Source organism: Nycticebus coucang, chromosome 6 (genome assembly GCF_027406575.1).
Source record: "Nycticebus coucang isolate mNycCou1 chromosome 6, mNycCou1.pri, whole genome shotgun sequence".
NCBI lineage: Eukaryota > Metazoa > Chordata > Mammalia > Primates > Lorisidae > Nycticebus > Nycticebus coucang.
This window is the reverse complement of record NC_069785.1, coordinates 106,184,358-106,212,267: the sequence shown is the minus strand read 5'-3', so window position 1 is coordinate 106,212,267 and position 27,910 is coordinate 106,184,358. Positions and strand designations below refer to the sequence as shown.

The following is a 27,910-nucleotide window of genomic DNA, read 5'->3' as shown; positions in this document are numbered from 1 at the left end:
CCCCTAGAGGCAGGATCCCCAAAATTTTCAAAGTCCAGACAGACATGAGGACGACCCGCAGACGCGAATAAGGAAAGAAAGAAAAAATAAATCAGTGGGTGGGGGTAAAAAGAAACCACTAGGTGAGCTATTTGTGAGTGCGCAGTCCGCGAGCGCCCCCTAGAGGCAGAATCCCAAAAATTTTCAACATCCCAACAGAGACATGTGGTTGACCCACAGACTCGAAGAAAGAAACAAAGACAGAAAGAAAGAAAGAAAAAATAAATAAGCGGAGGGGGCAAAAAGAAACTGAAAGGTAAACTATCATCGGAGGAGGGGTGCACGGGGGCTTACCCCCTGCCCTCTGCAAGTGCACAGTCCACGAGCGCCCCCTAGTGGCAGGATCCCTGGCAACAGATGAAAAAATTTTCAAAGTCCCGACAGGGACATTTGGTTGATCCACAGACGCCCTGATGGAGTGCCAACAAAGGACCCAGACCTTTGGTCGAGCCGAGGGTCTCTCCGGGGAGAGAGCCACACCACCCTTGTGGCATGAAAGGACGGACGGGCATCCTTCCTCCTTCCCTCCACACTCAGTTCAGAGTGGTAGATGCGGCAGGGCGCAAAGAAAAAACTAAGTCCAAAGCCCTTCGGGCATGACTGTCCTGCCTGCTGGTCGACTGCATGGGAGGTGCTAGGGAGAGAGTGCTGGGTGTGGCTGGACAGCGCCACGCCCACAAACCCCACAGACCAGTAGGCACACAGATGGGATTGGGGGGAAGAGGGAAAAAAAAGAAGGAACAGAAGGGAAAGGGAAAGGAAAGGAGAAACGAAAAAAGAAGAAAGAAAAGAAGAAAGAAAGAAAGAAAGAAAGAAAGAAAGAAAGAAAGAAAGAAAGAAAGAAAGAAAGAAAGAAAGAAAGAAAGAGCATACATACACCAGGGCAAAGTTGGCCAGCACATCGTCCGTCCGTCCGTCTGACGTGCAAAAAGAAAAAGAGTTTTATGTTTATACATAAAATGAAAGGAAGGACTTAAAGAAAATAAGTAAATAAATAAAAAGTGAAAATGAACAAAAAAGTAAATGAATACATATATAACATGTTGGAAGGAAAGAGAAGAATGAATGTACAAAGAAATAAATAAAGAAATAAATAAGTGGGGGACAGGAGCAAAAAGAAACCGCTAGGGCAACAATTTGGAAGTGTGCGGTCTGTGAGCGCCCCCTAAAGGCAGGATCCGAAAAATTTTCATAGTCCCAACAGAGACATGTGGTCAACCCACAGACGCAAAGAAAGCAATAAAGAAAGAAAGAAAGAAAGAAAGAGCATTCATACACCAGTGCAAAGTTGGCCAGCGCATTGTCCGTCCATCCAACATGGAAAAAGAAAAAGAGTTTTACATTTATACATATAATGAAAGGAAGGACTCAAACAAAATAAAAAATAAATAAAAAATGAAAATAAATTTAAAAATATATGAATAAATAAATAAAATGTTGGAAGGAAGGAGAAGAATGAATGAACGAAGAAATAAATAAAGAAATAATTAAGTGGGGGGAAAACAAACCGCTAGGTGAGCTATCTGTGAGTGCACGTTCCGCGAGTGCCCCCTAGAGGCAGGATCCCCAAAATTTTCAAAGTCCCAACAGAGACATCTGGTCAACACGCACACACTCCCAGGGTGACGGAGCGCCAACACCCACCCAGGTCCATGGTCAACACGAGGGGCTCTCCCATGGGAGAGCCACGCCACCCCCGAGGCCAGGACGTCCTTCCTCCTTCCTCCCTCCACTCTTGGTTCAGAGTGGTTTACGGGGGATGGGGGTGATAAAAATACTAAGTCCAAAGCCCTGGGGGCATGACGCTCTCTTCTGCTGGTCAACCGCACAGAAGGTGGAAGAGAGGGAGGGAAGGGAGGTGCATCAACAAAGCCATGCCCGTGGAACCCGACGGCCTGGCAGACAAGTGGATGGGGTTGGGGGGGAAGCGAAAAAAAAAGAAAGACAGAAAGGAATGGAAAAGAGAATGAGAAAGGAAAGGGGGAAAGGAATAAAGAAAGGAAGAAAGAAAGGAAAATAGAAAGAATGAAATAAAAAGAGAAAGAAAGAATGAAAAAGCATACATACCCCAGTGCAAAGTTGACCAGCACATGGTCTGTCCGTATGTCTGACGTGGAAAATGAAAAAGAGTTTTACGAATATACATAAAATGAAATGAAGGACTCAAAAAAAATAAGTAAATAAATAAAAAATGAAAATAAACAAAAATAAATAAATAAATAGAAGGGTGGAAGGAAGGAGAAGAATCAATGAACGAAGATATAAATAAAGAAATCAGTAAGCAGGGGTAGGGTGAAAAAGAAACCGCTAGGTTAAGTATTTGCGAGTGTGCGGTCTGTGAGCGCCCCCTAGCAGCACAAATCCAAAAATTTTCAAACTCCCTACAGAAACAACTGGTAGACCCGCAGATGCTCCCACGGAGCACCAACACCCGCCCTGGACAAATGGTCGACCTAAGGGGCTCTCCTGCGGGACAGCCATGCCACCCCCGTGGCCCAGATGACTGTCTGTCCTCCGGCCCCCATCCTCCCTCCGCTCTCGGTTCAGAGCTGGGGACGGTGGACCGGGAACGGGGGTGGAAAAAAACTAACCCCAATGATCTCGGGGCATGACGCTACCGCCTGCTGGTCGACAGCAGTGGAGGCAGGAGTGAGAGAGGGCCAGACGAGGCCAGACGCTGCTGTGTCCGCAGAATCCAGCAGCCCTGTCGGCATGCAGATTGGGTTGTGGGGGAAGAAAAAAAGTGGAAGAAATTGGAAAGGGAAAGGAAGAAAAAAAGAATGGAAGAAAAAAGAATGAAAGAAAACAAAAGAAAGAAAGAAAAAAGAAGAAAGAAGAAAAAGCATATGTAACCCAGTGCAAAGTTTGCCAGCACATCGTCCATCTGAACGTCTGACGTGGAAAACGAAAAAGAGTTTTACGTATATACATAAAATGAAACAAAGGACTCAAAGAAAATAAGTAAATAAATAAAAAATGAAAATAAACAAAAAATAAATAAATAAAGGGTGGAAGGAAGGAGAGAAATCAATGAACGAAGATATAAATAAAGAAATAAGAGGGGGCGGGGCGAAAGAAGAAACCACTAGGTGAGCTATTTGCGAGCGTGTGGTCCGCCAGCGACCCCTAGTGGCAGGATCCCAAAATTTTCAAAGTCCTGACAGAGACATCTGGTCGACCTGCAGATGCTCCGATGGAGCGCCAACACTAGCCCCGGACCAATGGTCAACACGAGGGGGTCTCCAGGGGAACAGCCACTCCACCCCCGAGGCCCAGACACCAGTCTGTCCTCCATCCTCCAACCGCTCTCGGTTCATAGCAGGGGACTGGGGATGGGGGTGGAAAACATATTAAGTCCAAAGCCCTTGGAAAATGACGCTCTCTTCTGCTGGTTGACCTCACGGAAGGCAGGAGATAGAGAGAGCTGGGCGGGGCGGGACGCCACTACACCTGTGGAACCCAACGTCCCAGTATGCATGTTGATGGGGTTGGGGTGGTAGTGAAATACAAAAAGAAGAAATGAAGGAAACAAAAAGAGAAAGGGAAAAGAAAGGAGAAAGGAAGAAAAAATGAAAGAAAGGAAAAGAAAGAAAGAAAGAAAGAAAGAAAGAAAGAAAGAAAGAAAGAAAGAAAGAAAGAAAGAAAGAAAGAAAGAAAGAAAGAAAGAAAGAGCGAGCATACATTCCTCAGTGCAAAGTTGGCCAGCACATCATCCATCCATCCATCCGACGTGGAAAAAGAAAAAGAGTTCTACGTATATACATAAAATGAAATGAAGGACTGAATGAATACAAAAATAAACAAACAGGCTCAGTGCCTGTGGCTCAAGCAGCCAAGGAGCCAGGTGCACACGCGCGCGCACACACACACACACACACACACACACACCTCCCTGAGCCGAGACTCTATCTCAAAAGAAATAAATACATCAATACAAGGATGGAAGGAAGGGAGGAAAAAATAATAAGGGGGGTGCAGTGAGAATCCAAGCTGAGTTATTGTGGCCCCTGTAGTGGCGTCAGGTGAGGGGCCGTGGGGTGTCCACTTCCCACGAGTGCCTCCTAGCAACAGGATCCCTCCCAACGAACCAAATAACTTTCAGTCTCCCGGACAGACATCTGGTCCACCCGCGAAGGACACGACTGAGCGCCAAGACCTGCCTCTGACTTCTTGTCGACCCGATTGAGGGATGGACGGACAGACAGACACATAGACACACAGACAGATGGATGGACGGATGGACGGAGACACACACACACACACACACACGTACTTGAGCCAAGGGTCTGTCTCAAAGAAAATAAGTAAATAGCCTTCTCATGCTGCTGTTGTGAAGATCCATGCCTTACACACATACCTCATCACCATGCCTCAGAAAGTTGAGGAAATCAAGGACTTTCTACTCACAGCCAGGCAAAAAGATGCCAAGTCTGACAAGATCAAGAAAAATAAGGATAACGTGATCTTTAAAGTTCAATGCGGTAGATACCTGTATACCTTGGTCATCACAGACAAAGAGCAGGCGGAGGAACTGAAGCAGTCTCTGCCCTGAGGTTTGGCAGTGAAAGAGCTGAAATGAAGCAGACGTGCTGATTTCAATTTATTAAATTTTAAAAATTTAAAAAAAAGAAAATAAGTAAATGAATAAAAAATGAAAATAAACAAATATATAAATAAAAGGGTGGAAGGAAAAAGAATAATGAATGAACGAAGAAAGAAAGAAAGGAAGGAAGGAAGGAAGGAAGGAAGGAAGGAAGGAAGGAAGGAAGGAAGGAAGGAAGAAAGAAAGAAAGAAAGAAAGAAAGAAAGAAAGAAAGAAAGAAAGAAAGAAAGAAAGAAAGAAAGAAAGCAAGCGGGCAGGCAAAAAGAAACTACAAGGTGAGCTACTTCCGAGCGCATGGTCCGGGAGTGCCAACTAGCAGCAGGATTCCCGGCAGCAGATTGAAAAACTGTCAAAGTCCCGAGAGAGACATCTGGTCGACCCACAGACGCTCCAATGGAGCTCGAACACCCGCCCCAGACCTCTGGTTGACCAGAGGGACTCTCCCACGGGAGAGCCACCCCCGTGGCCAGGACGCCCATCCTCCGTCCCCCGTCCCCCATCCTCCATCCTGTCCTCCCTCCGTTCTCAGTTCAGAGTGGGGGAAGGGGGATGGGGGAAGGGAGCGGAAACAAAACTAAGTCCAACGCCCTCGGCACATGATGCTCCCTCCTGCTGCTCGACCTCACGGTAGGCGGGAGAGAGAGAAGGCCAGGCGGGGCCGGATCATCCTGTGAGAATTACTCTCTGGATATACAAAAGCAGAGAGTGAAGTGAGGACAAAAATCACCCTGGCAGGATTACTCCCAAGATTTACAAAAGCAGAAAACGAACTGAGGACACGGATCACCCTGGAGAGGATTACTCCCTGGATTCAAATTAGCAGAAAGGTGAGGATTAGGATCACAGAGGTAGGTCTACTTCCTGGATTTACACTAGCTAAATGTGAGGTGAGGACTCGGATCACACTGTGAGGATTTCTCCCTGGAAATACAAAAGCAGAGAGCGAAGTGAGGACTTGGATCACCCTGGCAGGATTACTCCCAGGATTTACAAAACCAGAAAGCGAAGTGATGACCTGGATCACCCTGTGAGGTTTACTTCCTGGATATACAAAAGCAGAGAGCGACGTGAGGACTAGGTTGACCCTGGCCGTATTTCTCCCAGGATTTACAAAAGCAGAAATCGTAGTGAAGACTCGGATCACCCTGCAGAGGGTTAATCCCTGGATTTAAACTAGCAGAAAGCTGAGGACTTGGATCACCATGATAGGATTACTTGCTGTATTTACACTAGCAGAAAGTTGAGTGAGGACTAGGATGACAATGGCAGGATTATTACCTGGATTTACACTAGCAGAAAGTTGAGGTGAGGACTTGGATCACCCTGGAAGATTTAATCCCTGGATTTACACTAGCAGAAAGGTAAGGTGAGGACTCGGATCACCCTGGCAGGATTACTCCCTGTATTTACAATTGCAGAAAGAGAACTGAGGACTGGGATCACCCTGCAGATTACTCGCTGGATGTCCACTAGCAGAAAGTTGAAGTGAGGACTCGGATCATTCTGGGGAGGATTGCTCTCTGTATTCACACTAGCAGAAAAGCGTGGTGTGGGCTCCAATCACCCTTGGCAGTATTACTCGCTGGCTGTACCCTAGCGGAAAGACGCGGTGAGGACTCAGATCGTCCTAAAGAGGATCACTCACTGGATGTACTGTAGCAATAAGATGAAGTGATGTCTGTAGCAGTAAGACAAGACAAGGAATGCTGGCTGGATTAACACTCTCCAAAACGAATTTTGAAAACCTAGGTTCTCTGGGAAAAGAGTCCATATGGATGCACACAGTCAGAAATAGGATGTAAAGACTCGCTTGCAAAGCGTACTGCCGGTTCTATGATGAGTAGGGGAGCAAAATTCTACTGTCACTGAAGTCGTGCAGTTGGAGGCAATGCATTTGGGACATCGGTTTCGGAGCACATGTGCATTGATGTTCCCTCAGCAGGAGTGTTGACTTACACGTACTAACTATTCAAATATTCCCTGGTAGAGTTTGCACTGTCCAAACCCGGTTCTGTGATGCAAGGTGCTGTGGAAGATGGGAAAAGTCCTTCCCAGGAACCTCCATAAGCATTCTTGAGTAGAAGAAACTTTTTCCCCATGAGAAGCATGCTGCACCTTATATGTTGGAGTAGGGCTAAATTCCTGTTCTCACTAACATCAGGCAGTGCCGTAGCTGTTGGCACATTAAATAAATTGGTCAGTGATGCACATGTATTAATGTTGCCTCAGCAGGAATTGTCAGAGAGTAATATGTGCGATCAGTACAAGCATTCTCTGGAATAGATTGCACTTTGAAACACACTGACGTGTTTATAAAGAAAGTGCCTGTGAACCATCTGGGCAGCAAGGTATTGTGAAATTTTTACAAAGGCATTCATGGGTAGCTGTAAATAGCATGACCTAAGAGAAGAAACTGCTTTTTCTACCAGTAGGATACTGCCGGGTATAAGATGAAGTAGTGGCTCTCTGCTTATCTCACTGACACCATGCACACGGTTGAATGGCCATTGGCTAACTTTGTCCTCATCTATCCCTTCCCCTAGTATGCAACACAGAACTCCTGTCTTCGACTACCTGAGTCGTCAACTCTCCTTCAACCTAATGTGCAACCAGACAGTTTTTCACCTCACACCCATGTCCTCATGACTCATTTCTGCTAGTGTGCATGCAGACAGCAATTCTTTCACAGTGCACCTGAGTTCTCACCTTTCTTTAGTGCAGTTTTCAATCACATGACATTCCTCTGTGAGAGCACCCGACTCCTCGCCTAAGCTTTCAAGTAGTGCGCATATAGACCACACTCCTCTCCGAACACACCCGAGTCTGCATTTCTCCTTTCTGACAGATTGAAGGAGACAAAACTCCTTCCATAGAGAACGCGAGGTTTACTCTGTCCTTTGAAAGGAATGCTGTCTGGATGCACATAGCACAAAGGCTGAGTGAGGATAGGGATCACACTGTAGAGGTTTAATCGCTGAAAGTACACTAGGAGAAAGGAGAGGTGAGGATTTGGATCACCCTGGCAGGATTACTCTCTAGATTTACTCTAGCAGAAATGTGAGGTGAGGACTCAGATCACCCTGGCAGGATTACTCCCTACATTTACTCTAGCAGAAATGTGAGGTGAGGACTTGGATCACCATGGCAGAATTACTCTCTGGATTTACAAAAACAGAAAGTTTAGGTGAGGACTAGGATCACCCTGTGAGGATTACTCCCTAGATGTACAAAAAAAGAGAGCAAAATTATGACTGTGCTCACCCTGGCAGGATTATTCCCAGGATTCAGAAAAGCAGAGAGCGAAGTGAGGACTCGGATCACCCTGGCAGGATTACTCCCTGTATTTACTCTAGCAGAAAGGTGAGTGAGGACTCAGATCACACTGTGAGCATTTCTACCTGGATTTACACTAACAGAAAGGTGAGGTGAGGATTCGGGTAACTCTGGCAGGATTACTTTATGGATTTACACTAGCAGAAAGTTAAGGTGATAACTTGGATCACTCTGTGAGGATTACTCCCTGGATATACAAAAGCAGAGAGCGAAGTGAGGACTCGGATCACCCTGGCAGGATTACTCCCTGTATTTACTCTAGCAGAAAGTTGAGTGAGGACTCAGATCACACTGTGAGCATTTCTCCCTCGATTTACACTAACAGAAAGGTGAGCTACTTGCAAACGCACAGTCCGCGAGCGCCCCTAGCGGCAGGATCCCCGGCAGCAGATCGAAAAATTTTCAAGTCCCAACAGAGACATCTGGTCGAACCGCAGACGCTCTGACGGAGTGCAACCACCCGCCCTGGACCTCTGGTTGACACGAGGGGCTCTCCCGCGGGAGAGCCACGCCACCCTCGTATCCAGGATGTCCGCCCGTCCTCCGTCCTTAGTCCTCGGGCCTCCCTCTCTTCTCGGTTGAGAGCGGGGGACAGCGACAGGGAATGGGGGGCAGAAATAAAACTAAGTCCAATGCCCTCAGGGCATGACGATCCCACTTGCTTGTCGACCGCATGGTAGGTGGGAAAAGAAAGGGCCAGAAGGGGCCAGACACACCGAGCCCGGGAAACCCGTTGGCTCGGTAGGCTCGTGCACCGGGTTCCCCACCCACCCCTTGTGGCTCAGGGAAGGCAGGCGGCAGGGCCTTGAAGGCAACCACCCTGCCATGCCCCGGGTCACAGCCCCGCCCGGACACTGCCGCTGTGCTCCCCGTGTGCTCACTTCCCACTCCCCACGGGCGGGAGCGCGGAGGGATGGATGGGGGCCGTGGCGGACTCGACAGAGGGCACCCCATCAGCAGAGGATCGCCCAGACAGACCCTTGTGTCCAGGGCTCACTTTCAATAGATTGCAGGCAGGGAGATGCTCTGCTACATACCAACCCCGACCAAGAAGCAGGTCGTCTAAGAATGGTTTAGCACCAGGTTCCCCACAAACGTGCATTGCGTGAGAGGCGAGGGGATGGCTGCCTTTCTGCCGTGCCCCATTTTCCAGGACAACGCGTGGCAAGGACCCACCGACGTGCACTTTTGGGAGGCGCCCCCGACAGTCCACCTGCGGGGACAGCAGAAACAGGCTATCCGAGGCCAACCGAGGCTCCCACGGAGCTGCCCTATCATTCTGCCTGGACGGGATTCTGACTTAGAGGTGTTCAGTCATAATCTCACAGATGGTAGCTTTGCCCCATTGGTTCATCAGCCAAGCACATACGCCAAATGTCTGAACCTGCAGATCCTCTCGTACTGAGCAGGATTACCATGGCAACAACACATCATCATTAGGGTAAAACTAACCTGTCTCACGACAGTCTAAACCCAGCTCACTTTCCCTAATAGTGGGTGAACAATCCAACGCTTGGTGAATTCTGCTTCACAACGAAAGGAAGTGCCAACATCGAAGGATCACAAAGCTACGTCGCTATGAAAGCTTGGCCACCACAACCCAGTTATCCCTCTGGTAACTTTTCTGACACCTCCTGCTTAAAACCCAAAAGGTCAGAACGATCGTGAGGCCCCGCTTTCACAGTCCATATTTGTACTGAAAATCAAGATCAAGCAAGCTTTTGCCCTTCTGCTTCATGGGAGGTTTTTGTCCACCCTGAGCTCGCCTTAGGACATCTGCGTTACTGTTTGACAGGTGTACTGCCCCAGTCAAACTCCCCAACTGGCACTGTCCCTGGAGCGGGTTGCACACAGCCAGCGCATGGCCGGGCGCTTGGTGTCAGAAGCGAGAGCCCCTTGGGGCTCAACCCCCCCCCCACCTAACCGGGTCAGTGAAAAAACGATAACAGTAGTGGTATTTTACCAGTGGCCTGCAATACCGGTGGACCCCGCCCCGCCCCCTCGCGGAAAACGGGGGGGTCGCCGAGGGCTTCACAATATTCTACACCTGTCATGTCTCTTCACAGTGCCAGACTAGAGTCAAGCTCAACAGGGTCTTCTTTCCCCAGTGATTCCACCAAGCCCGCTCCCTTGGCTGTAGTTTCTCTGGATAGTAGGAAGGGACAGTGGGAATCTCATTCATCCATTCATGCACATCACTAATTAGATGATGAGGCATTTGGCTACCTTAAGAGAGTCATAGTTACTCCCGCTGTTTACCTGCACTTCATTGAATTTCTTCACTTTGACATTCAGAGCACTGGGCAGAAATCAGATCGCGTCAACACACGCTGCGGGCGTTCGCGGTGCTTTGTTTTAATTAAACAGTTGGATTCCCCTGGTCCACACCAGTTCTAATTCAGCTGCTAGGTGCCAGCTGAGGCAAGGCACCATGCAGAAACCATGGCCCCGGAGGCAGACCAGGCGGGGTGGACAAGTGCGCATGGAAACTGGGGGAGAGGGTTGGGGAGGAAGCAAAAAATAAAAAGAAACAAAAGAAGGAAAGGGAAAGGAAAGGAGAAAGGGAGAAAGGAAGAAAGAAGGAAAGAGACATAGAGTGAGAGAGAGAAAGAAAGAAAGAAAGGGCATGCATACCCCACTGAAAAGTTGGCCAGCACATTGTCCATCCATCCGTCCGACGTGGAAAAAGAAAAAGAGTTTTACGTATATACATAAAATGAAATGAAGGACTGAATGAATACGAAAATAAAGAAACAGGCTCAGAGCCTGTGGCTCAAGCAGCCATGGAGCCAGGCGCATGCGCACGCGTGCGCACACACACACAAACACACACACAACTCCCTGAGCTGAGACTCTGTCTCAAAATAAATAAATACATAAATACAAGGATGGAAGGAAGGAAGGGAGGAAGGAAAAATAAGGGGGGTAGGGGAAGAACCTGAACTGAACTATTACGGCCCCCTGTAGTGGCATCTGGGGAGGCCCGTGGTGTGTCCACTCCCTGTGGGTGCCCCCTAGCAACAGGATCCCTCCCAACAGACCAAAAGCATTTCAGTGTTCCGGCACAGACATCTGGTTGACCCGTGAAGGACACCACCGAGCACCAATGCCCACCTCGAACTTCTGCTCAACTCGAGGGAGGGATGGACAGACAGACAGACAGCCCCACAGACACACAGATAGACGGACGGATGGACAGATGAACGGAGAGACACACACACACACAACCCTACCTGAGCTGAGGCTCTGTCTCAAAGAAAATAAGTAAATAGCCTTCTCTTGCTGCTTGTTGTGAAGGTCCGTGCCTTCCCGCATGCCTCGTCGCCATGCCTCGGAAAATTGAGGAAATCAAGGACTTTCTGCTCACAGGCAGGCGAAATGATGCCAAGTCTGTCAATATCAAGAAAAATAAGGATAATGTGAAGTTTAAAGTTCGATGCAGCAGATACCTGTATACCTTTGTCATCACAACAAAGAGAAGACAGAGAAACTGAAGCAGTCTCTGCCCCCTGGTTTGGCAGTGAGGAGCTGAAATGAAGCAGACATGCTGATTTGAATTGTATTAAATTTTGAAAATTAAAAAAATAAGTAAATATATAAATAATGAAAATAAACCAAAAAAATGAATAAATAAATAAAAGGGTGGAAGGAAGGAGAAGAATAAATGAACGAATAAATAAATAAATAAATAAATAAGCAGGGAGGGGCAAAAAGAAACTGCTAGGTGAGCTATTTTCAAGCTCACAGTCCGAGAGCACCCCTAGTGGCAGGATCCCCAGCAGCAGATTCAAAAATTTTTCAAAGTCCAAACAGAGACATCTGGTCAAACTGCAGATGCTCCGACGGAGCGCCACCACCCTCCCCGGACCTCTGGTCGACCCGAGGGTCTCTCCCCCGGGAGAGCCATGCCATCCTCGTGCCCAGGACTCCCATCCATCCTCCGTCCTCCATCCTCCATCCTCCATTCTCGGTCCTTCCTCCGCTCTAGGTTCAGAGCTTGGGATGGGGACGGGGGATGCGGTCAGAAAAAAAACTAAGTCCAACGCCCTCAGGGCATGACGCTCCCACTTGATGGTCGACCGCACGGGAGGCGGGAGAAGAGAGGGCCAAGAGGGACCAGACACCGCCACACCCGCACAACCCAGCGGCACTGGAGGCATGTGGATGGAGTTCGGGGAGAAGAAAGAAAAGAAGGAAAGGGAAAGGGAAAGGAAAGGAGAAAGGAAGAAAGAAAGAAAGAGCATACATACCCCAGTGCAAAGTTGGCCAGCACATCATCCATCCATCAGTCCAACGTGGAAAAAGAAAAAGAGTTTTACATCTATACATACAATGCAATGAAGGACTCAAAGAAAATAAATAAATAAATAAATAAATAAATAAATAAATGGGTGGAAGGAAGGAGAAGAATGAATGAACGAGGAAAGAAAGAAAGAAAGAAAGAAGGGGGGACGGGGGAAGAAACCTCTAGGTGAGCTACTTGCGAGTGCACTGTCTAGGAGCGCCCCCTAGCGGCAGGATCCCTGGCACCAGATGGAAAAATTTTCAAAGTCCAAACAGAGACATCTGGTCGACACGCAGACGCTCCAATGGAGCGCCAAAACCCGCCCCGGACCTATGGTCGACCCGAGGGTCTATGGCGCGGGTGAGCCACGCCAGCCCCGTGGCCGGGACGCCCGTCCGTCCTCTGGCCTCCATCCTCCATCCTCCGTCCTTCATTGTGCCTCCACTCTCGGTTCAGAGCAGGGACGGGGGACGGGGGATGAAAAAAACGAAGTTGAATGCCCTCGGTCGTGACGTTCCCACCTGCTGGTCGACCGCACGGGAGGCGGGAGAAAGAGAGGGTCGGGCGAAGCCAGAGGCCACCATACCCAGGGAACCCAGCGGCATACCCAGGGAACCCAGCGACCTGGTAGGCACATGCGCCAGGCTCCCGGCCCCCCGACCCTCGCGTATCCGGGAAGGCGGGCAGTTAGGCCGCGGAGGCAACTTCACTTTCTACTTTTGTAAATCTTAAGAGTAATCTTGCCAGGATGATCCAAGTCCTCACTTTGCTCTCTGCTGTTGTATATTCAGGAAGTAATCCTCACAGGGTGATCCGAGTCCTCACCTCACCTTTCTGCTACTGTAAATCCAGGGAGTAATTCTGCCTCTGTGTTCCCAGTCCTCACCTTTCTGCTAGTTTAAATCCAGGGATTAATTGTCTCTAGGGTGATCTGAGTCCTCATTTCGCTTTCTGCTTTGTAAATCTTGGGGGTAATCCTGCCAGGGTGACCCGAGTCCTCACTTTGCTCTCTGTTTTTTCATATCCAGTAAGTAATCCTTACAGGTTGAACTGATGCCTCACCTCAAATTTCTCTTTTTGTAAATCCAGGGAGGAATCCTGCCAGGGTGATCCAAGTCCTCACATCATCTTTCAGCTAGTGTAAATCCAGGGAAAAATCCTTACAGGGTGATCTGAGTCCTCATCTTTCTGGTAGTTTAAATCCAGGGAGTAATCCTCTCCAGGGTGATCCGATTCCTCTCTACACTTTCTGCTAGTGTAAATCCAGGGAGTAATCCTACCAGAGTGATCCGAATCCTCACCTTTATACTTGTTTAAATCCAGGGAATAATCCTCTCCAGGGTGATCCGAGCCCTCACCTCGCTTTCTGCTTTTGTAAATCTTGAGAGTAATTCTGCCATGGTGATCCAAGTCCTCACTTCACTCTCTGAATTTGTATATCCAGGGAGTAATCCTCACAGGGTGATCTGAGTCCTCACCTCACCTTCTGTTTTTGTGTATCCAGGGAGTAATCCTGCCAGCGTGATCCGTGTCCTCTCTATGATTTCTGATTTTGTAAATCCAGGGAGTAATCCTTCTTGGGTGATCCGAGTCCTCACCTTTCTGCTACTTTAAATCCAGGGACTAATCCTCCACAGAATAATTTGAGTCCTTACTTCGCTTTCTGCATTTGTAAATCTTGGGAGTAACCCTGCCAGGGTGATCCGAGTCCTCACCTCACCTTTCTGCTAGTGTAAATCCAGGGAGCAATACTGCCAGGGTGATCCGACTTCTAACCTCACCTTTCTGCTAGTGTAAATCCAGGGAGAAATCCTGCCAGGGTGATCCGAGTCCTTACTTCACTTTCTGCTTTTGTCAATCTTAAGAGTAATCTTGCCAGGATGATCCAAGTCCTCACTTTGCTCTCTGCTTCTGTATATACAGGGAGTAATTCTCACAGGGTGATTCGAATCCTCACTTCAACTTTCATTTTTTTGAACACAGGGAGTAATCTTTCCAGTGTGATCCGAGTCCTCACATCACCTTTCTGACAGTGTAAATCCAGGGAGTAATCCTGCCAGGGTGATCTGAATCCTCACCTCACCTTTCTTCTATTGTTAATCCAGGGAGTAATCCTGCCAGGAAGATCCGAGTCCTCACAACAACTTTCTGCTATTGTAAATCCAGGTAGTAATCCTGCCAGGGTGATCCGAGTCCTCACCTTCTGCTTGTTTAAATCCAGGGAGTAAACCTGCCAGGGTGATCTGAGTTCTAACCTCACCTTTCTGCTAGTGTAAATACAAGGAGAAATCCTGCCAGGATGATCCGAGTCCTCACTTTGCTGTGTGCGTTTGTATAATCAGAAAGTAATCCTCACAGCGTGATCTGAATCCTCACCTCAACTTTATTTTTTTGTAAATCCAGGGAGTAATCCTGTCAGGGTGATCCGAGTCCTCACCTCACCTATCTGCTTGTGTAAATCCAGGGAGTAATCCTGCCAGGGTGATCCGAGTCCTCACATTTTGCTAGTTAAAATCCAGGGAGTAATCCTCTCCAGGGTGATCCAAGCCCTCACTTCACTTTCTGCTTTTGTAAATCCTGGGAGTAATCAGGGTGATCCGAGTCCTCACCTAACTTTCTGCTAGTGTAAATTCATAGAGAATTCTGGCCATGGTGATCCGAGTCCTCACCTAACTTTGCTGCTAGTGTGTATCTAGGGAGTAATCCTGCCAGGGTGATACGAGTCCTCGCCTAACCTCAATGCTAGTGTAGTTTCAGCGAGTAAACCTCTGCATTGTGATCCCAGTCCTCACCTGCTTTTGTGCTATGTGCAGCCAGACAGCACTCCTTTCACAGGACAGGTTAGACCTCGGGTTCTCTATTGAAGTAGTGTTGTTTCTGTAAAGCAGGCAGAAAGGAGAAATGCAACCTCGAGTGTGTTCAGGGAGGAGTGCAGTCTCTATGGGCACTACGTGAAAGCTTAGGTGAGGAGTCGGTGCTCTCACAGAGGCATGTGATGTGATTGAACACTGCCCAAAAGCAAGCTGAGAACTCAGGTGCTCTGTGAAAGGATTGTTGTCTGCGTGCACAGTAGCAGAAATGAGTCATGAGGACACAGGTACGAGGTGAAAAAGTGTCTGCTTGCACATTACGTCGAAGGAGAGTTGAGGACTCAGGAAGTCGTAGAAAGGAGTCCTGTGTTGCATACGAGGCAAAAGCAGAGATGAGGACAAAGTTAGCCAATGACCATTCAACCGTGTGCATGGTGTCATTGAGATAAAGCAGAGCGCCACTACTCCAGCATCTACCCGGCAGTATAATACTGGCAGAGAAAAGCAATTTATTTTCTTAGGTCATGCTACTTAGAACTACCCATAAACGCCTTTTTCAAAGTTTCACAATACCTTGCTGCCCAGACGGTTCATAGGTACTTTCTTTATAAACACATCAGCATGTTTCAAAGTGCAATCTATTCCGAAGTCTACTTGTACTGATGGCAAATATTACTCTCTGACAATTCCTGCTGAGGCAACATTAATGCATGCGCATCCCTGACAAATTTAGGTTAATGTGCCAACAGCCACGGCACTATGTGCCTGATGTCAGTGAGAACACGAGTTTAGCCCCGCTCCAGCACATAAGCTGCAGCATGATTCTCGGAGGGAAAAAGTTTCTTCCACTCAAGAACGCTTATGGAGGTACCCGGGAAAGATTTTTCCCAACTTCCACAGCACCTTGTATCACAGAAAAGGGCTTCCATAGTGCAAACTCTACCAGGGAATACTTGTATACTTCGTACGTGTAACTCAACATGCCTGCTGAGGGAACATCAATGCACATGAGCTCCAAGGCTGTGTCCCAAATGCATTGCCTCCAAGTGCACGACTTCAGTGATAGCAGAATTTGGCTCTCCTACTCAAGCATATAGCCGGCTGTACGCTTTGCAAGCGAGTCTTAACATTCTATTTCTGACTGTGTGCATCCATAATGGACTCTTTTCCCAGAGCACCTGCGTCTTCAACATTCCTTTCGGAGAGTTTTAATCCAGTCAGCACTCTTCTCCTTGTCTTACTGCTACAGTCATAACCTGGTCTTACTGCTAATGTACATCCAGTGAGTGATCCACTTTAGGATGATCCGAGTCCTCACCGCGTCTTTCTGCTAGGGTACAGTCAGCAAGTAATCCTCTGCAGAGTGATCCCAGTCCTCACTTCGCATTCTGCAATTGTAAATCCAAGGAATAATCCTCTCCAGGGTGATCTGAGTCCTTTCTTCGCTTTCTGCTTTTGTAAATCTTAACAGTAGTCTTGCCAGGGTGATCCGAGTCCTCACTTCGCTCTCTGCATTTGTATATCCAGGGAGTAATTCTCACAGGGTGATCCAAGTTCTCACCTCACCTTTCTGTTTTTCTAAATCCAGGGAGAAATCCTGTTAGGGTGATCCGAGGCATCACCTTTCTGCTAGTTTAATCCAGGGAGTAATCGTCTCCAGGGTGATCTGAGTCCTCACCTCACCTTTCTGCTAGTATAAATCCAGGGAGTAATCCTGCCAGGGTGATCTGAGTCCTCACCTTTCTGCTAGTTTAAATCCATTGAGTAATCCTCTCCAGGGTGTTCCGATTCCTCTCTACACTTTCTGCTATTGTAAATCCAGGGAGTAATCCTGCCAGGGTGATCCAAGTCCTCACCATTCTGCTAGTTTAAATCCATTGAGTAATCCTCTCAAGGGTGATTCGAGTCCTCATTTTGCTTACTGCTTTTGTAAATCTTGGGAGTAATCCTGCCATTGTTATCCGAGTCCTCACTTCACTCTCTGCTTTTGTATATCCAGGGAGTAATCCTGCCAGGGTGATCCAAGTCCTCACCTTTCTGCTAGTTTAAGTCCAGGGAGTAATCTTCGCCAGGATGATCTGAGTCCTCACTTCACTTTCTGCTTTTGTAAATCTTGGGAGTCATCCTGCCATGGTGATCAGAGTCCTCACTTCGCTCTCTGCTTTTGTATGCCCAGGGATTGATCCTCACAGGGCGGTCTGTGTCCTCACCACACCTTTCTCTTTTTGTAAATCCAGGGAGTAAATCTGTCAGGGTGATCCTAGTCCTCACCTCACCCTTCTGGTAGTGTAAATCCAGGGAGTAATCTTGCCTGGGTGATCCGAGTCCTCACCTTTATGCTTCTGTAAATCCAGGGAATAATCCTCTCCAGGGTGATCAGAGTCCTCACCTCTGCTTTCTGCTATTGTAAATCTTGGGAGTAATCCTGACATGGTGATCCGAGTCCTCACTTCCCTCTCTGCTTTCATATATCCAGGAAGTAATCCTCAAAGGGTGATCTCAGTCCGCACCTCACGTTTCTGTTTTTGTATATCCAGGGAGTAATCCTGCCAGGGTGATCCGAGTCCTCTCTATGCTTTCTGATTTTGTAACTCCAGGGAGTAATCCTGCCAGGGTGATCCGAGTTCTAACCTCACCATTCTGCTAGTGTAAATCCAGGGGAAAGTCCTGCCAGAGTGATCCGAGTCCTTACTTCACTTTCTGCTTTTGTAAATCTGAAGATTAATCTTGCCAGGATGATCTGCCTTCTCACTTTGCTTTCTGCTGCTGTATATCCAGGGAGTAATCCTCACAGGGTGATTCGAATCCTCACTTCAACTTTCTTTTATTTAAATCTAGGAAGTAATCCTGCCAGGGTGATCCAAGTCCTCACATCACCTTTCTGATAGTGTAAATCTGGGGGGTAATCCTGCCAGGGTGATCTGAGTCCTCACCTTTATGCTAGTTTAAATTGAGGGATTAATGGTCTCCAGGGTGATAGGAATCCTCTGCTTCCTGCTTTTGTAAATCTTGGGAGTAATCCTGCCATGGTGATTCGAGTACTCACTTCGGTCTCTGCTTTTGCATATCCAGGAAGTAATCCTCACAGGTTGAAACGAGGCCTCACCTCAACTTTCTCTTTTTGTAAATCCAGGGAGTAATCCTGCCAGGGTGATCTGAGTCCTCACCTCACCTTTCTGCTTGTGTAAATCCAGGGAGTAATCCTGCCAGGGTGATCTGAGGTCTCACGTTTTTGCTAGTTTAAATCCAGGGAGTAATCCTCTACAGGGTTATCCAATCCCTCACATCGCTTTCTGCTTTTGTAAATCCTGGGAGTAATCTTGCCAGGGTGATCCGAGTCCTCACTTTCCTGTCTGATTTTGTATATCCAGAGAGTGTTCCTCAAGGGTGATCAGAGTCTTCACCTTAACTTTCTGCTAGTGTAAATCCATAGAGTATTCCAGCCAGGGTGATTGGAGTCCTCACCTAACCTTGCTGCCAGTGTGATTCTAGGGAGTAATCCTGCCAGGGTGATCCGAGTCCTCGCCTAACCTTAATGCTAGTGTACTTTCAGCGAGTAAACCTCTGCAGTGTGATCCCAGTCCTCACCCACTTTTGTGCTATGTGCAGCCAGACAGCACTCCTTTCACAGGACAGGTTAGACCTCGGGTTCTCTACTGAAGGAGCGTTGTTTCTTTCAAGCAGGCAGAAAGGAGAAATGCAGACTCGGTTGTGTTCAGAGAGGAGGGCCGTCTGTATGGGCACTACTTGAAAGCTTAGGTGAGGAGTCGGGTGCTCTCACAGAGGCAGGTCACGTGATTGAACACTGCCCAAAAGCAAGCTGAGAACTCAGGTGCTCTGTGAAAGGATTGCTGTCTGTGTGCACAGTAGCAGACTCAGGAAGTCGAAGACAGTAGTCCTATGTTGCATACGTGGTGAAAGCAGAGGTGAGGACAAAGTTACCCAATGGCCATTCGACCTTGTGCATGGTGTTATTGAGATAAGCAGAGCACCACTACTCCAGCTTATACCCGGCAGTATCCTACTGGCAGAGGAAAGCGGTTTCTTGTCTTAGGAAATGCTAATTAGAGCTACCCATGAACGCCTTTTTAAAAGTTTCACAATACGGTTCATAGGCACTTTCTTTATGAACACGTCAGCATATTTCAAAGTGCAATCTATTCCTAAGAATACTTGTACTGATGGCACATATTACTCTCTGACAGTTCCTGCTGAGGCAACATTAATACATGTGCATCCCTGGCAAATTTAGGTTAATGTGCCAACAGCCACGGCACTATGTGCCTGATGTCAGTGAGAACACGAGTTTAGCCCCGCTCCAGCACATAAGCTGCAGCATGATTCTCGGAGGGAAAAAGTTTCTTCTACTCAAGAACGCTTATGGAGGTACCCGGGAAAGAATTTTCTCAACTTCCACAGCACCTTGTATCACAGAAAAGGGCTTCCACAGTGCAAACTCTAGCAGGTAATACTTGCATAGTTTGTACGTGTAACTCAACAGTCATGCTGAGGGAACATCAATGCACATGAGCTCCGAAGCTGGTGTCCCAAATGCATTGCCTCCAAGTGCAAGTCTTCAGTGATAGCAGATTTTGGCTCTCCTACTCAAGCATATAACCGGCAGTACACTTTGCAAGACAGTCCTAACATTCTATTTCTGACTTTGTGCATCCCTAACGGACTCTTTTTCCAGTGCACCTGCGTCTTCAAAATTCCTTTCTGAGAGTTTTAATCCAGCTAGCACTTTTCTCCTTGTCTTACTGCTACTGCCATCACCTCGTCTTACTGCTACTGTCATCACCTCATCTTACTGCTACCTGTACATCCAGTGAGTGATCCACTTTAGGACAATTCGAAGCCTCACCACATCTTTCTACTAGGGTACAGCCAGCGAGTAATCCTCTGCAGGGTGATCCCAGTCCTCACTTCGCATTCTGCAATTGTAAATCCAGGGAATAATACTCTCCAGGGTGATCTGAGTCCTTATTTCTCTTTCTGCTTTTGTAAATCTTAAGAGTAATCTTGCCAGGGTGATCCAAGTCCTCACTTCACTCTCTGCTTTTGTATATCCAGGGAGTAATTCTCACAGGGTAATCCAAATCCTCACCTCACCTTTCTGTTTTTCTAAATACAAGGAGAAATCCTGCCAGGGTGATCCGAGTCATCACTTTTCTGCTAGTTTAAATCCAGGAAGTAATCGTCTCCAGGGTGATCTGAGTCCTCACCTCACCTTTCTGCTATTATAAATCCAGGGAGTAATCCTGCCAGGATGATCCGAGTCCTCACCTTTCTGCTAGTTTAAATCCATTGAGTAATCCTCTCCAGGGTGATCCGAGGCCTGTCTACACTTTCTGCTAGTGTAAATCCAGGGGGTAATCCTGCCAGGGTGATCCGAGTCACTTTTATTCTAGTTTCAATCCAGGGAGTAATCCTCTCAAGGGCGATCTGAGTCCTCACCTTTCTGCTAGTTTAAATCCATGGAGTAATCCTCCACAGAATGATCAGAGTACTCATTTCGCTTTCTGCATTTGTAAATCTTGGGAGTAATCCTGCCAGGATGATCCGAGTCCTCACCTCACCTTTCTGCTAGTGTAAATCCAGTTACTAATCCTGCCATGGTTGTCAGAGTTCTCACCTCACCTTTCTGCTATTGTAAATCCAGGGAGAAATCCTGCCAGAGTGATCAAGTCCTCTCTTCACTTTATGCTTTTGTAAAACTTAAGAGTAATCTTGCCCGGATGATCCGAGTCCTCACTTTGCTCTCTCCTTCTGTATATCCAGGGAGTAATCCTCACAGGGTGATTCGAATCCTCACTTCAACTTTCTTTTTTTTTAAATCCAGGGAGTAATCCTGCCAGGGTGATCCGAATCCTCACCTCACCTTTCTTCTATTGTTAATCCCGGGAGTAAACCTGCCAGGATGATCCGAGTCCTCACAACAACTTTCTGCTAGTGTAAATCCAAGGAGTAATCCTGTCAGGGTGATCCAAGTCCTCCCCTTTTTGCTTGTTTAAATCCAGGAAGTAATCCTTTCCAGGGTGATCTGAGTCCTCTCTTCGCTCTCTGCTTTTGTCAATCTTGGGAATACTCCTTCCAGGGTGATCTGAGTCCTCACTTTGCTCTCTGCTTTTGTATATCCAGGGAGAAACCCTCACAGTGCGATCTGAATCCTCACCTTTCCTTTCTTTTTTTTTGTAAATCCAGGGAGAAATCCTGTCAGGGTGATCCGAGTACTTACCTCACCTTTTTGCTAGTGTAAATCGAAAAAGCAAACCTGCATGGGTGATCCAAGTCCTCACCTCACCTTTGTGCTAGTGTAAAGCCAGGGAGGAATGCTGCCAGGGTGATCCGAGTCCTCACCTTTCCGCTACTTTAAATCCAAGGAGAAATCCTCTCCAGGGTGATCCCAGTCTTCTCTATGCCCTCTGCTAGTGTAAATCGAGGGAGTAATCCTGCCAGGTTGATCCGAGACCTCAACTTTCTGCTTGTTTAAATCTGGGAAGTAATCCTATGCAGGGTGATAGGACTCCTCACTTCACTTTCTGCTTTTGTCAATATTTGGTGTAATCCTGCCAGGGTGATCCGAGTCCTCACCTTACCTTTCTGTTATTGTAAATCTAGGGATAAATCCTCACAGTGTGATCTGAGTCCTCTCTACGCTTTCTGCTTGTGTAAATACAGGGAGCAATCCTGCCAGGGTGATCCGAGTCCTCACTTCGCTTCCTGCATTTGTAAATCTTGGAAGTAGTCCTGCCAGAGTGATCCGAGTCCTCACCTTTCTGCTAGTTTAAATCCAGGGAGTAATCCTCCCCAGGGTTTTCCGAGTCCTCACTTCGCTTTCTGCTTTTGTATATCCAGGGAGTAATCCTCACAGGGTGATCCGAATATTCACCTCAACTTTCTTTTTTTGTAAATCCAGGGAGTAATCCTCACCAGTATGATGTGAATCCTCTCATTGATTTCTGCTTTTGTCAATCCTGCCAGAGGCAAAATTAATACATGTTTATTCCTGACCAATTTAGGTTAATGTGCCAAAAGCCACCTCGCTACATGCCTAATGTCAGTGAGAACAGGAGTTTAGCCCCGCTCCAGCATATAAGCTGCAGCATGCTTCTCAGAGGGAAACAGTTTCTTGTACAAAAGAACACATACGGAGGTACCCAGGAAAGAGTTTTCATAACTTCCAGGGCACCTTGCTTCACAGAACAGGTTTTCCACAGTGCAAACTCTACCAGGGAATATTTTAATAGTTCGTACTTGTAACTCTACACTCCTGCTGAGGGAACATCAATGCATATGTGCTCTGACGCCAGTGTCCCAACTCCATTGTTTCCAAGTGCACGACTTCACTGAAAATAGAATTTTGCTCCTCTACTCAAGCATATAACCGGCAATACACTTTGCAAGCGAGTCCTAACATTCTATTTCTGACTGTGTGTATCCATACTGGAATGTTTTCCCAGAGCCCCTGTGTCTTCAATATTCCTTTTGGAGAGTGTTAATCCAGCCAGCACTCTTCTCTTCGTTTTACTGCTACAGTCATCACCTCGTCTTACTGCTACTGTACATCCAGTGAGTGATCCTCTTATTACGATCCGAGCCCTCACCGCGACTTTCTGCTAGAGTACAGCCAGCGAGTAAGGTTGGAGTACAGCCAGCGAGTAAGGTTGGAGTACAACCTTCCAAGGTTGACTGGAGCCCTCACCATGCTTTTCTGCTAGTGTAAATACAGGAAGTAATCCTCCCCAGAATGATCTTTGTCCTCACCTCACCTTTCTGCTCGTGTACATCAAGCAAGTAATCTTTTGCAGTGTGACCACAGTCCTCACGTCGCTTTCTGCTATGGTAAAATCCAGGGAGCAATCCTCTCCATGGTGATCCAAGTCCTCTCTATGCTTTCTGCTTTTTTAAAACCAGGGAGTAATCCTGCCAGGTTGATTCTAGCCCTCACCACGCCTTTCTGCTAGTGTAAATACAGTGAGTAATACTCCCCAGAATGATCCGAGTCCTCAACTCACCTTTCTGCTTGTGTACATCCAGTGAGTAATTCTCTGCAGGTAGATCCCAATCCTCACTTCGCTTTCCTCAATTATAAATCCAGGGAATAATACTCTCCAGGGTAATCCGGGTCCTCTCTATGCTTTCTGCTTTTGTAAATCCAGGGAATAATCCTGCCAGGAGGGTCCGAGTCCTCACCTCACCTTTCTGCTAGTGTTAATCCAGGGAGTAATCCCGCCATGTTGATCCGAGTCCTCACCTCAACACTCTGCTAGCTTCAATCCAGGGAGTAATCCTACCAGGGTGATTTGAGTTCTCATCTTTCTGCTAGTTTAAATCCAGAAAGTATTCCTCTTTAAATCCAGGGTGATCCGAGTCCTCACTTCGCTCTCTGCTTTGATATATCCAGGAAGTAATCTTTACAGGGTGATCCGAGACCTCATCTCACCTTTATGTTTTTGTAAATCTTGGGAGTAATCCTGCCGGTAATCTGAGTCCTCACCTCAACTTTCTGCTAGTGTCAATCCAGGGTGTAATCCTCTCCAGGGAGATCCGAATCCTCACTTTGATTTCTGCTTTTGTCAATCCTGGGAGTAACCCTACCAGGGTGATCTGACTCCTTCAATCCTGCCAGGGTGATCCAAGTCCTCACCTCAACCTTCTGCTAGTGTACTTCCAGCGAGTAATCCTCAGGAGTGTGATCCCAGTCCTCACCCTGCCTATTGCTTTGTGCTTCCAGACAGCACTCTTTTCACAGGACAGGTTAGACCTCGGGTTCTGTATGTAAGGAGTGTTGTCTCCTTCAAGCTGGCAGAAAGGAGAAATGACGATTCGGGTGTGTTCGGAGAGCAGTGCGGTCTATATGGGCACTACTTGAACGCTTAGGTGAGGAGTCAGGTGCTCTCACAGAGGCATGTCATGTGATTCACTGCCTGAATGCAAGGTGAGAACTCTGGTGCTCTGTTAAAGGATTGCTGTCTGCATGCAAACTAGCAGAAATGAGTCATGAGGACACGGTTGCGAGGTGAAAAAGTGTCTGGATGCACATTAGGTTGAAGGAGAGTTGAGGACTCAGGAAGTCAAAACAGGGGTCCTGTGTTGCCTACTAGGTGAAGGGAGAGGTGAGGACAAAGTTAGCCAATGGCCAATCAACAGTTTACATTGTGTCTGTGAGATAAGCAGAGTGTCACTACTCCAGCTTATACCTGGCAGTATCCTAGTGGCAGAGAAAAGCAGTTTCTTCTCTTTGGTCATGCTATTTAGAGCTACCCATGAATGCATTTTTTAAAGTTTCACAATACTTTTGTGCCCACACGGTTCATAGGCACTTTCTTTCTAAACACGTCAGCGTGTTTCAAAGTGCAATCTATTCCAAAGAATACTTGTATTGATCACACATATTACTCTCTGACAATTCCTGCTGAGGCAAAATTAGTACATGTGTATCCCTGACCAATGTAGGTTAATATGCCAACAGCCACGGCACTACGTGCCTAATGTCAGTGAGAAAGGGAGTTTAGCCCTGCTCCAGCATATAACCTGCAGCATGCTTCTCGGAGGGAAAAAAGTTTCTTCTACACAAGAACGCATACGGAGGTACCCGGGAAAGACTTTTCATAACTTCCAAAGCACCTTGCCTCACAGAACAGCGTTTCCACAGTGCAAACTCTACCAGGGAATACTTGAATAGTTCGTACGTGTAACTCTACACTCCTGCTGAGGGAACATCAATGCACATGTGCTCCGACGCTGGTGTCCCAACTGCATTGCCTCCAAGTGCACGACTTCACTGACAATAGAATTTTGCTCCCCTATTCAAGATATAACAGGCAGTACGCTTTGCATGTGAGTCCTAACATTCTATTTCTGACTGTGTGCATGCCCAGAGCACTTGCATGTTCAACATTCCTTTCTAAAAGTGTTAATCCAGCCAGCATTCTTCTCTTCGTCTTCCTGCTACAGTCATCACCTCGTCTTACTGCTACTGTACATCCAGTGAGTGATCCTGTTTAGGACGATCTGAGTCCTAACCGCATCTTTTGGCTAGGGTACAGCCAGTGAGTAATCCAGCCAAGGGTGACTCGAGCCCTCACCAAGCCTTTCTGCTAGTGTAAATACAGGAAGAAATCCTCCCCAGAATGATCCGTGTCCACACCTCACCTTTCTGCTAGTGTATATCAAGCAAGTAATCCTCTGCAGGGTGATCCCAGTCCTCACTTCGCTTTCTGCCATTGTAAATCCAGGGAGCAAACCTGTCCAGGGTGATCCAAATCCTCTCAATTCTTTCTGCTTTTGTAAATCCATGGAGTAATCCTGCAAGGTTGATTCGAGCCCTCACCACGCCTTTCTGCTAGTGTAGATACAGGGAGTAATACTCCCCAAAATAATTGGAGTCCTAACCTCACATTTCTGCTTGTGTGCATCCAGCGAGTAATCCTCTGCAGATAGATCCCAATCCTCACTTTTCTTTGTGTAATTGTTAATCCAGGGAATAATGCTCTCCAGGGTGATCTGAGTCCTCTCTATGCTTTCTACTTTTGTAAATCCAGGGAGTAATCCTGCCAGGGTGGTCCGAGTCCTCACCTCACATGTCTGCTAGTGTATATAGGCAGTAAACCTGCCAGTGTGATCCGAGTTCTCACCTTTCTGCTAGATTAAACCCAGGGACTAATCTTCTGAGTTCTCACCGTGCCTTTCTGCTAGGGTACAGCCAGTGAGTAATACTGTCAAGAATGAGTCGAGCCCTCACCATGCCTTTCTGATAGTGTAAATACAGGCAGTATCCTCCCCAGAACGATCTGAGTGCTCACTTCACCTTTATGCTATGTACAACCAGTGAGTAATCCTCTGCAAAGTGATCACAGTCCTCAGTTGCAATTGTAATTCCGGGAGTAATCCTGCCACGTTCATCTGAGTCCTCACCTCAACTTTCTGCTAGTGTAAATCCAGGGAGTAATTATGCCAGGGTGGTCCGAGTTTTCACCTCATCTTTCTGCTAGTGTAAATGCAGAGAGTAATCCTTCCAGGGTAATCCGAGTCCTCACCTTTCTGCAAGTTTAAATCCAGGGAGTAATCATCTCCAGTGGGATCCGAGTCCTAACTTCGCTTTCTGCTTTTGTAAATCCTGGGAGTAATCCTGCAAGGGTGATCCTAGTCCTCACTTCCCTCTCTGCTTTTGTATATCCAGGGAGCAATCCTCACAGAGTGTTTGAGACATCACTTCACTTTCTGGTTTTGTAAATCCTGGGAGTAATCTTGTCTGGGTTATCGGAGTCCTCACATCACTCTCTGGTTTTGTATATTCAGGGAGTAACCCACACAGGGTGATCAACGTCCTCACCTCACATTTCTGTTAGTGTAAATCCAGGGAGAAATCCTCACAGGGTGATCTGAGTTCTCACCTCACCTTTTGCTAGTGTAAATCAAGGAAGTAATCATGCCTGGGTGATCTGAGTCCTCACCTTTGTGGTAGTTTAAATCTTGGGAGTAATCCTGCAGGGTGACCAGAGTCCTCACTTCGCTGTCTGATTTGTATATCCGGGGAGTAATCCTCACAGGGTGATCCGAGTCTTCACCTCAGCTTTCTGTTTTTTTCTACAACCAGGGAGTAAACATGCCAGGGGGATCCGAGTCATCACGTCATCTTTATGCTAGTTTAAATCCAGGGAGTAATGCTCTCCAGACTGATCTGGGTCCTCATGTCGCTTTCTGCTTTTGAAAATCATGGGAGTAATCCTCTCCAGGATGATCCAAGTCCTCACTTTGATCTCTGCTTTTGTATATCCTTGGAGGAATCCTGAGAGGGTGATCTGAGTCCTCACCTCACCTTTCTGCTAGTGTAAATCCTGGGAGTAATCCTTCCAGGGTGATCCAGGTCCTCCCCTCAACTTTGTGCTAGTGGAAATCTAGGGACTGCCAGAGTGATCCGAGTCCTCACCTCAGCTTTCTGCTAGTTTAAATCCAGGGAGTAATCCTGCCAGGGTGATCCAAGAAATCACCTTTCTGCTAGTGCAAATCCAGGGAGTAATCCTCTCCAATTTGATCCGAGTACTCACTGCGCTTTCTGCTTTTGTAAATCCCAGGAGTAATCCTGCCAGGGTGATCTCAGTCCTCACTTCGCTCTCTGCTTTTGTATTTCCAGGGAGTAATCCTCACAGGGTGATCCGAGTCATCACTTTCTGATTTTGTAAATCCTGGGAGTAATCCTGCCAGAGTGACCCAAGTCCTTATGTCACTCTCTGCTTTTGTATATCCAAGGAGTAATCCTCACAGGGTGATCTGAGTCCTCACATCACATTTCTGTTAGTGTAAATCCAGGGACAACACCTCACAGGGTTACCTCATCTTTTGCTAGTGTAAATCCAGGAAGTAGTCCGGCCTGGGTGGTCCGAGTCCTCAAATTTCTGGTACTTTAAATCAAGGAAGTAATCCTCTCCAGGGTGATCCGAGTCCTCACTTCACTTTCTGGGTTTGTTTTTTTTTTTTTTTTTGGCCAGGGCTGGGTTTGAACCCACCACCTCCGGCATATGGGACTGGCGCCCTACTCCTTGAGCCACAGGCGCCGCCCCACTTTCTGGTTTTCCAATCTGGGGAGTAATCCTGCCAGGGTGATCCGAGTCCTCACTTCGCTCTCTGCTTCTGTTTATCCAGGGACAAATGTGTGATCCGAGAGGATTACTCCCTGGAGTTAAACTAGCAGAAAGGTGAGAAATCGGATCACCCTGGCAGAATGACTCCCTGGATTTACAATAACAGAAACCTTTTGGTGAGGACTCGGATCACCCTGGCATGATAACTCCCTGGATTGACACTAGCAGACAGGTGTGGTGAAGACTCGGATCA

General features: G+C 47.2%; 1 protein-coding gene and 2 pseudogenes across 1 annotated transcript; all 3 read left to right on the top strand.

Annotated features, from left to right (window-relative positions):
- The first annotated feature begins 4,405 nt into the window (after positions 1–4,405).
- Positions 4,406–4,591, top strand: LOC128588195 (60S ribosomal protein L38-like). Its single transcript, XM_053594851.1, has one exon. It carries the CDS (start codon positions 4,406–4,408, stop codon positions 4,589–4,591), a length of 186 nt encoding a protein of 61 aa, XP_053450826.1.
- A 6,680-nt stretch (positions 4,592–11,271) lies between these two features.
- On the top strand, positions 11,272–11,507 carry LOC128588827 (60S ribosomal protein L38-like; annotated as a pseudogene).
- A 1,104-nt stretch (positions 11,508–12,611) lies between these two features.
- Positions 12,612–27,910, top strand: part of LOC128588826 (26S proteasome regulatory subunit 8-like) — a 184,283-nt pseudogene continuing 168,984 nt past the window's right edge.

Excerpts from the sequence above, each read along its gene's own strand:
- LOC128588195 (XM_053594851.1), top strand. The coding sequence starts at position 4,406 with ATGCCTCAGAAAGTTGAGGAAATCAAGGACTTTCTACTCACAGCCAGG.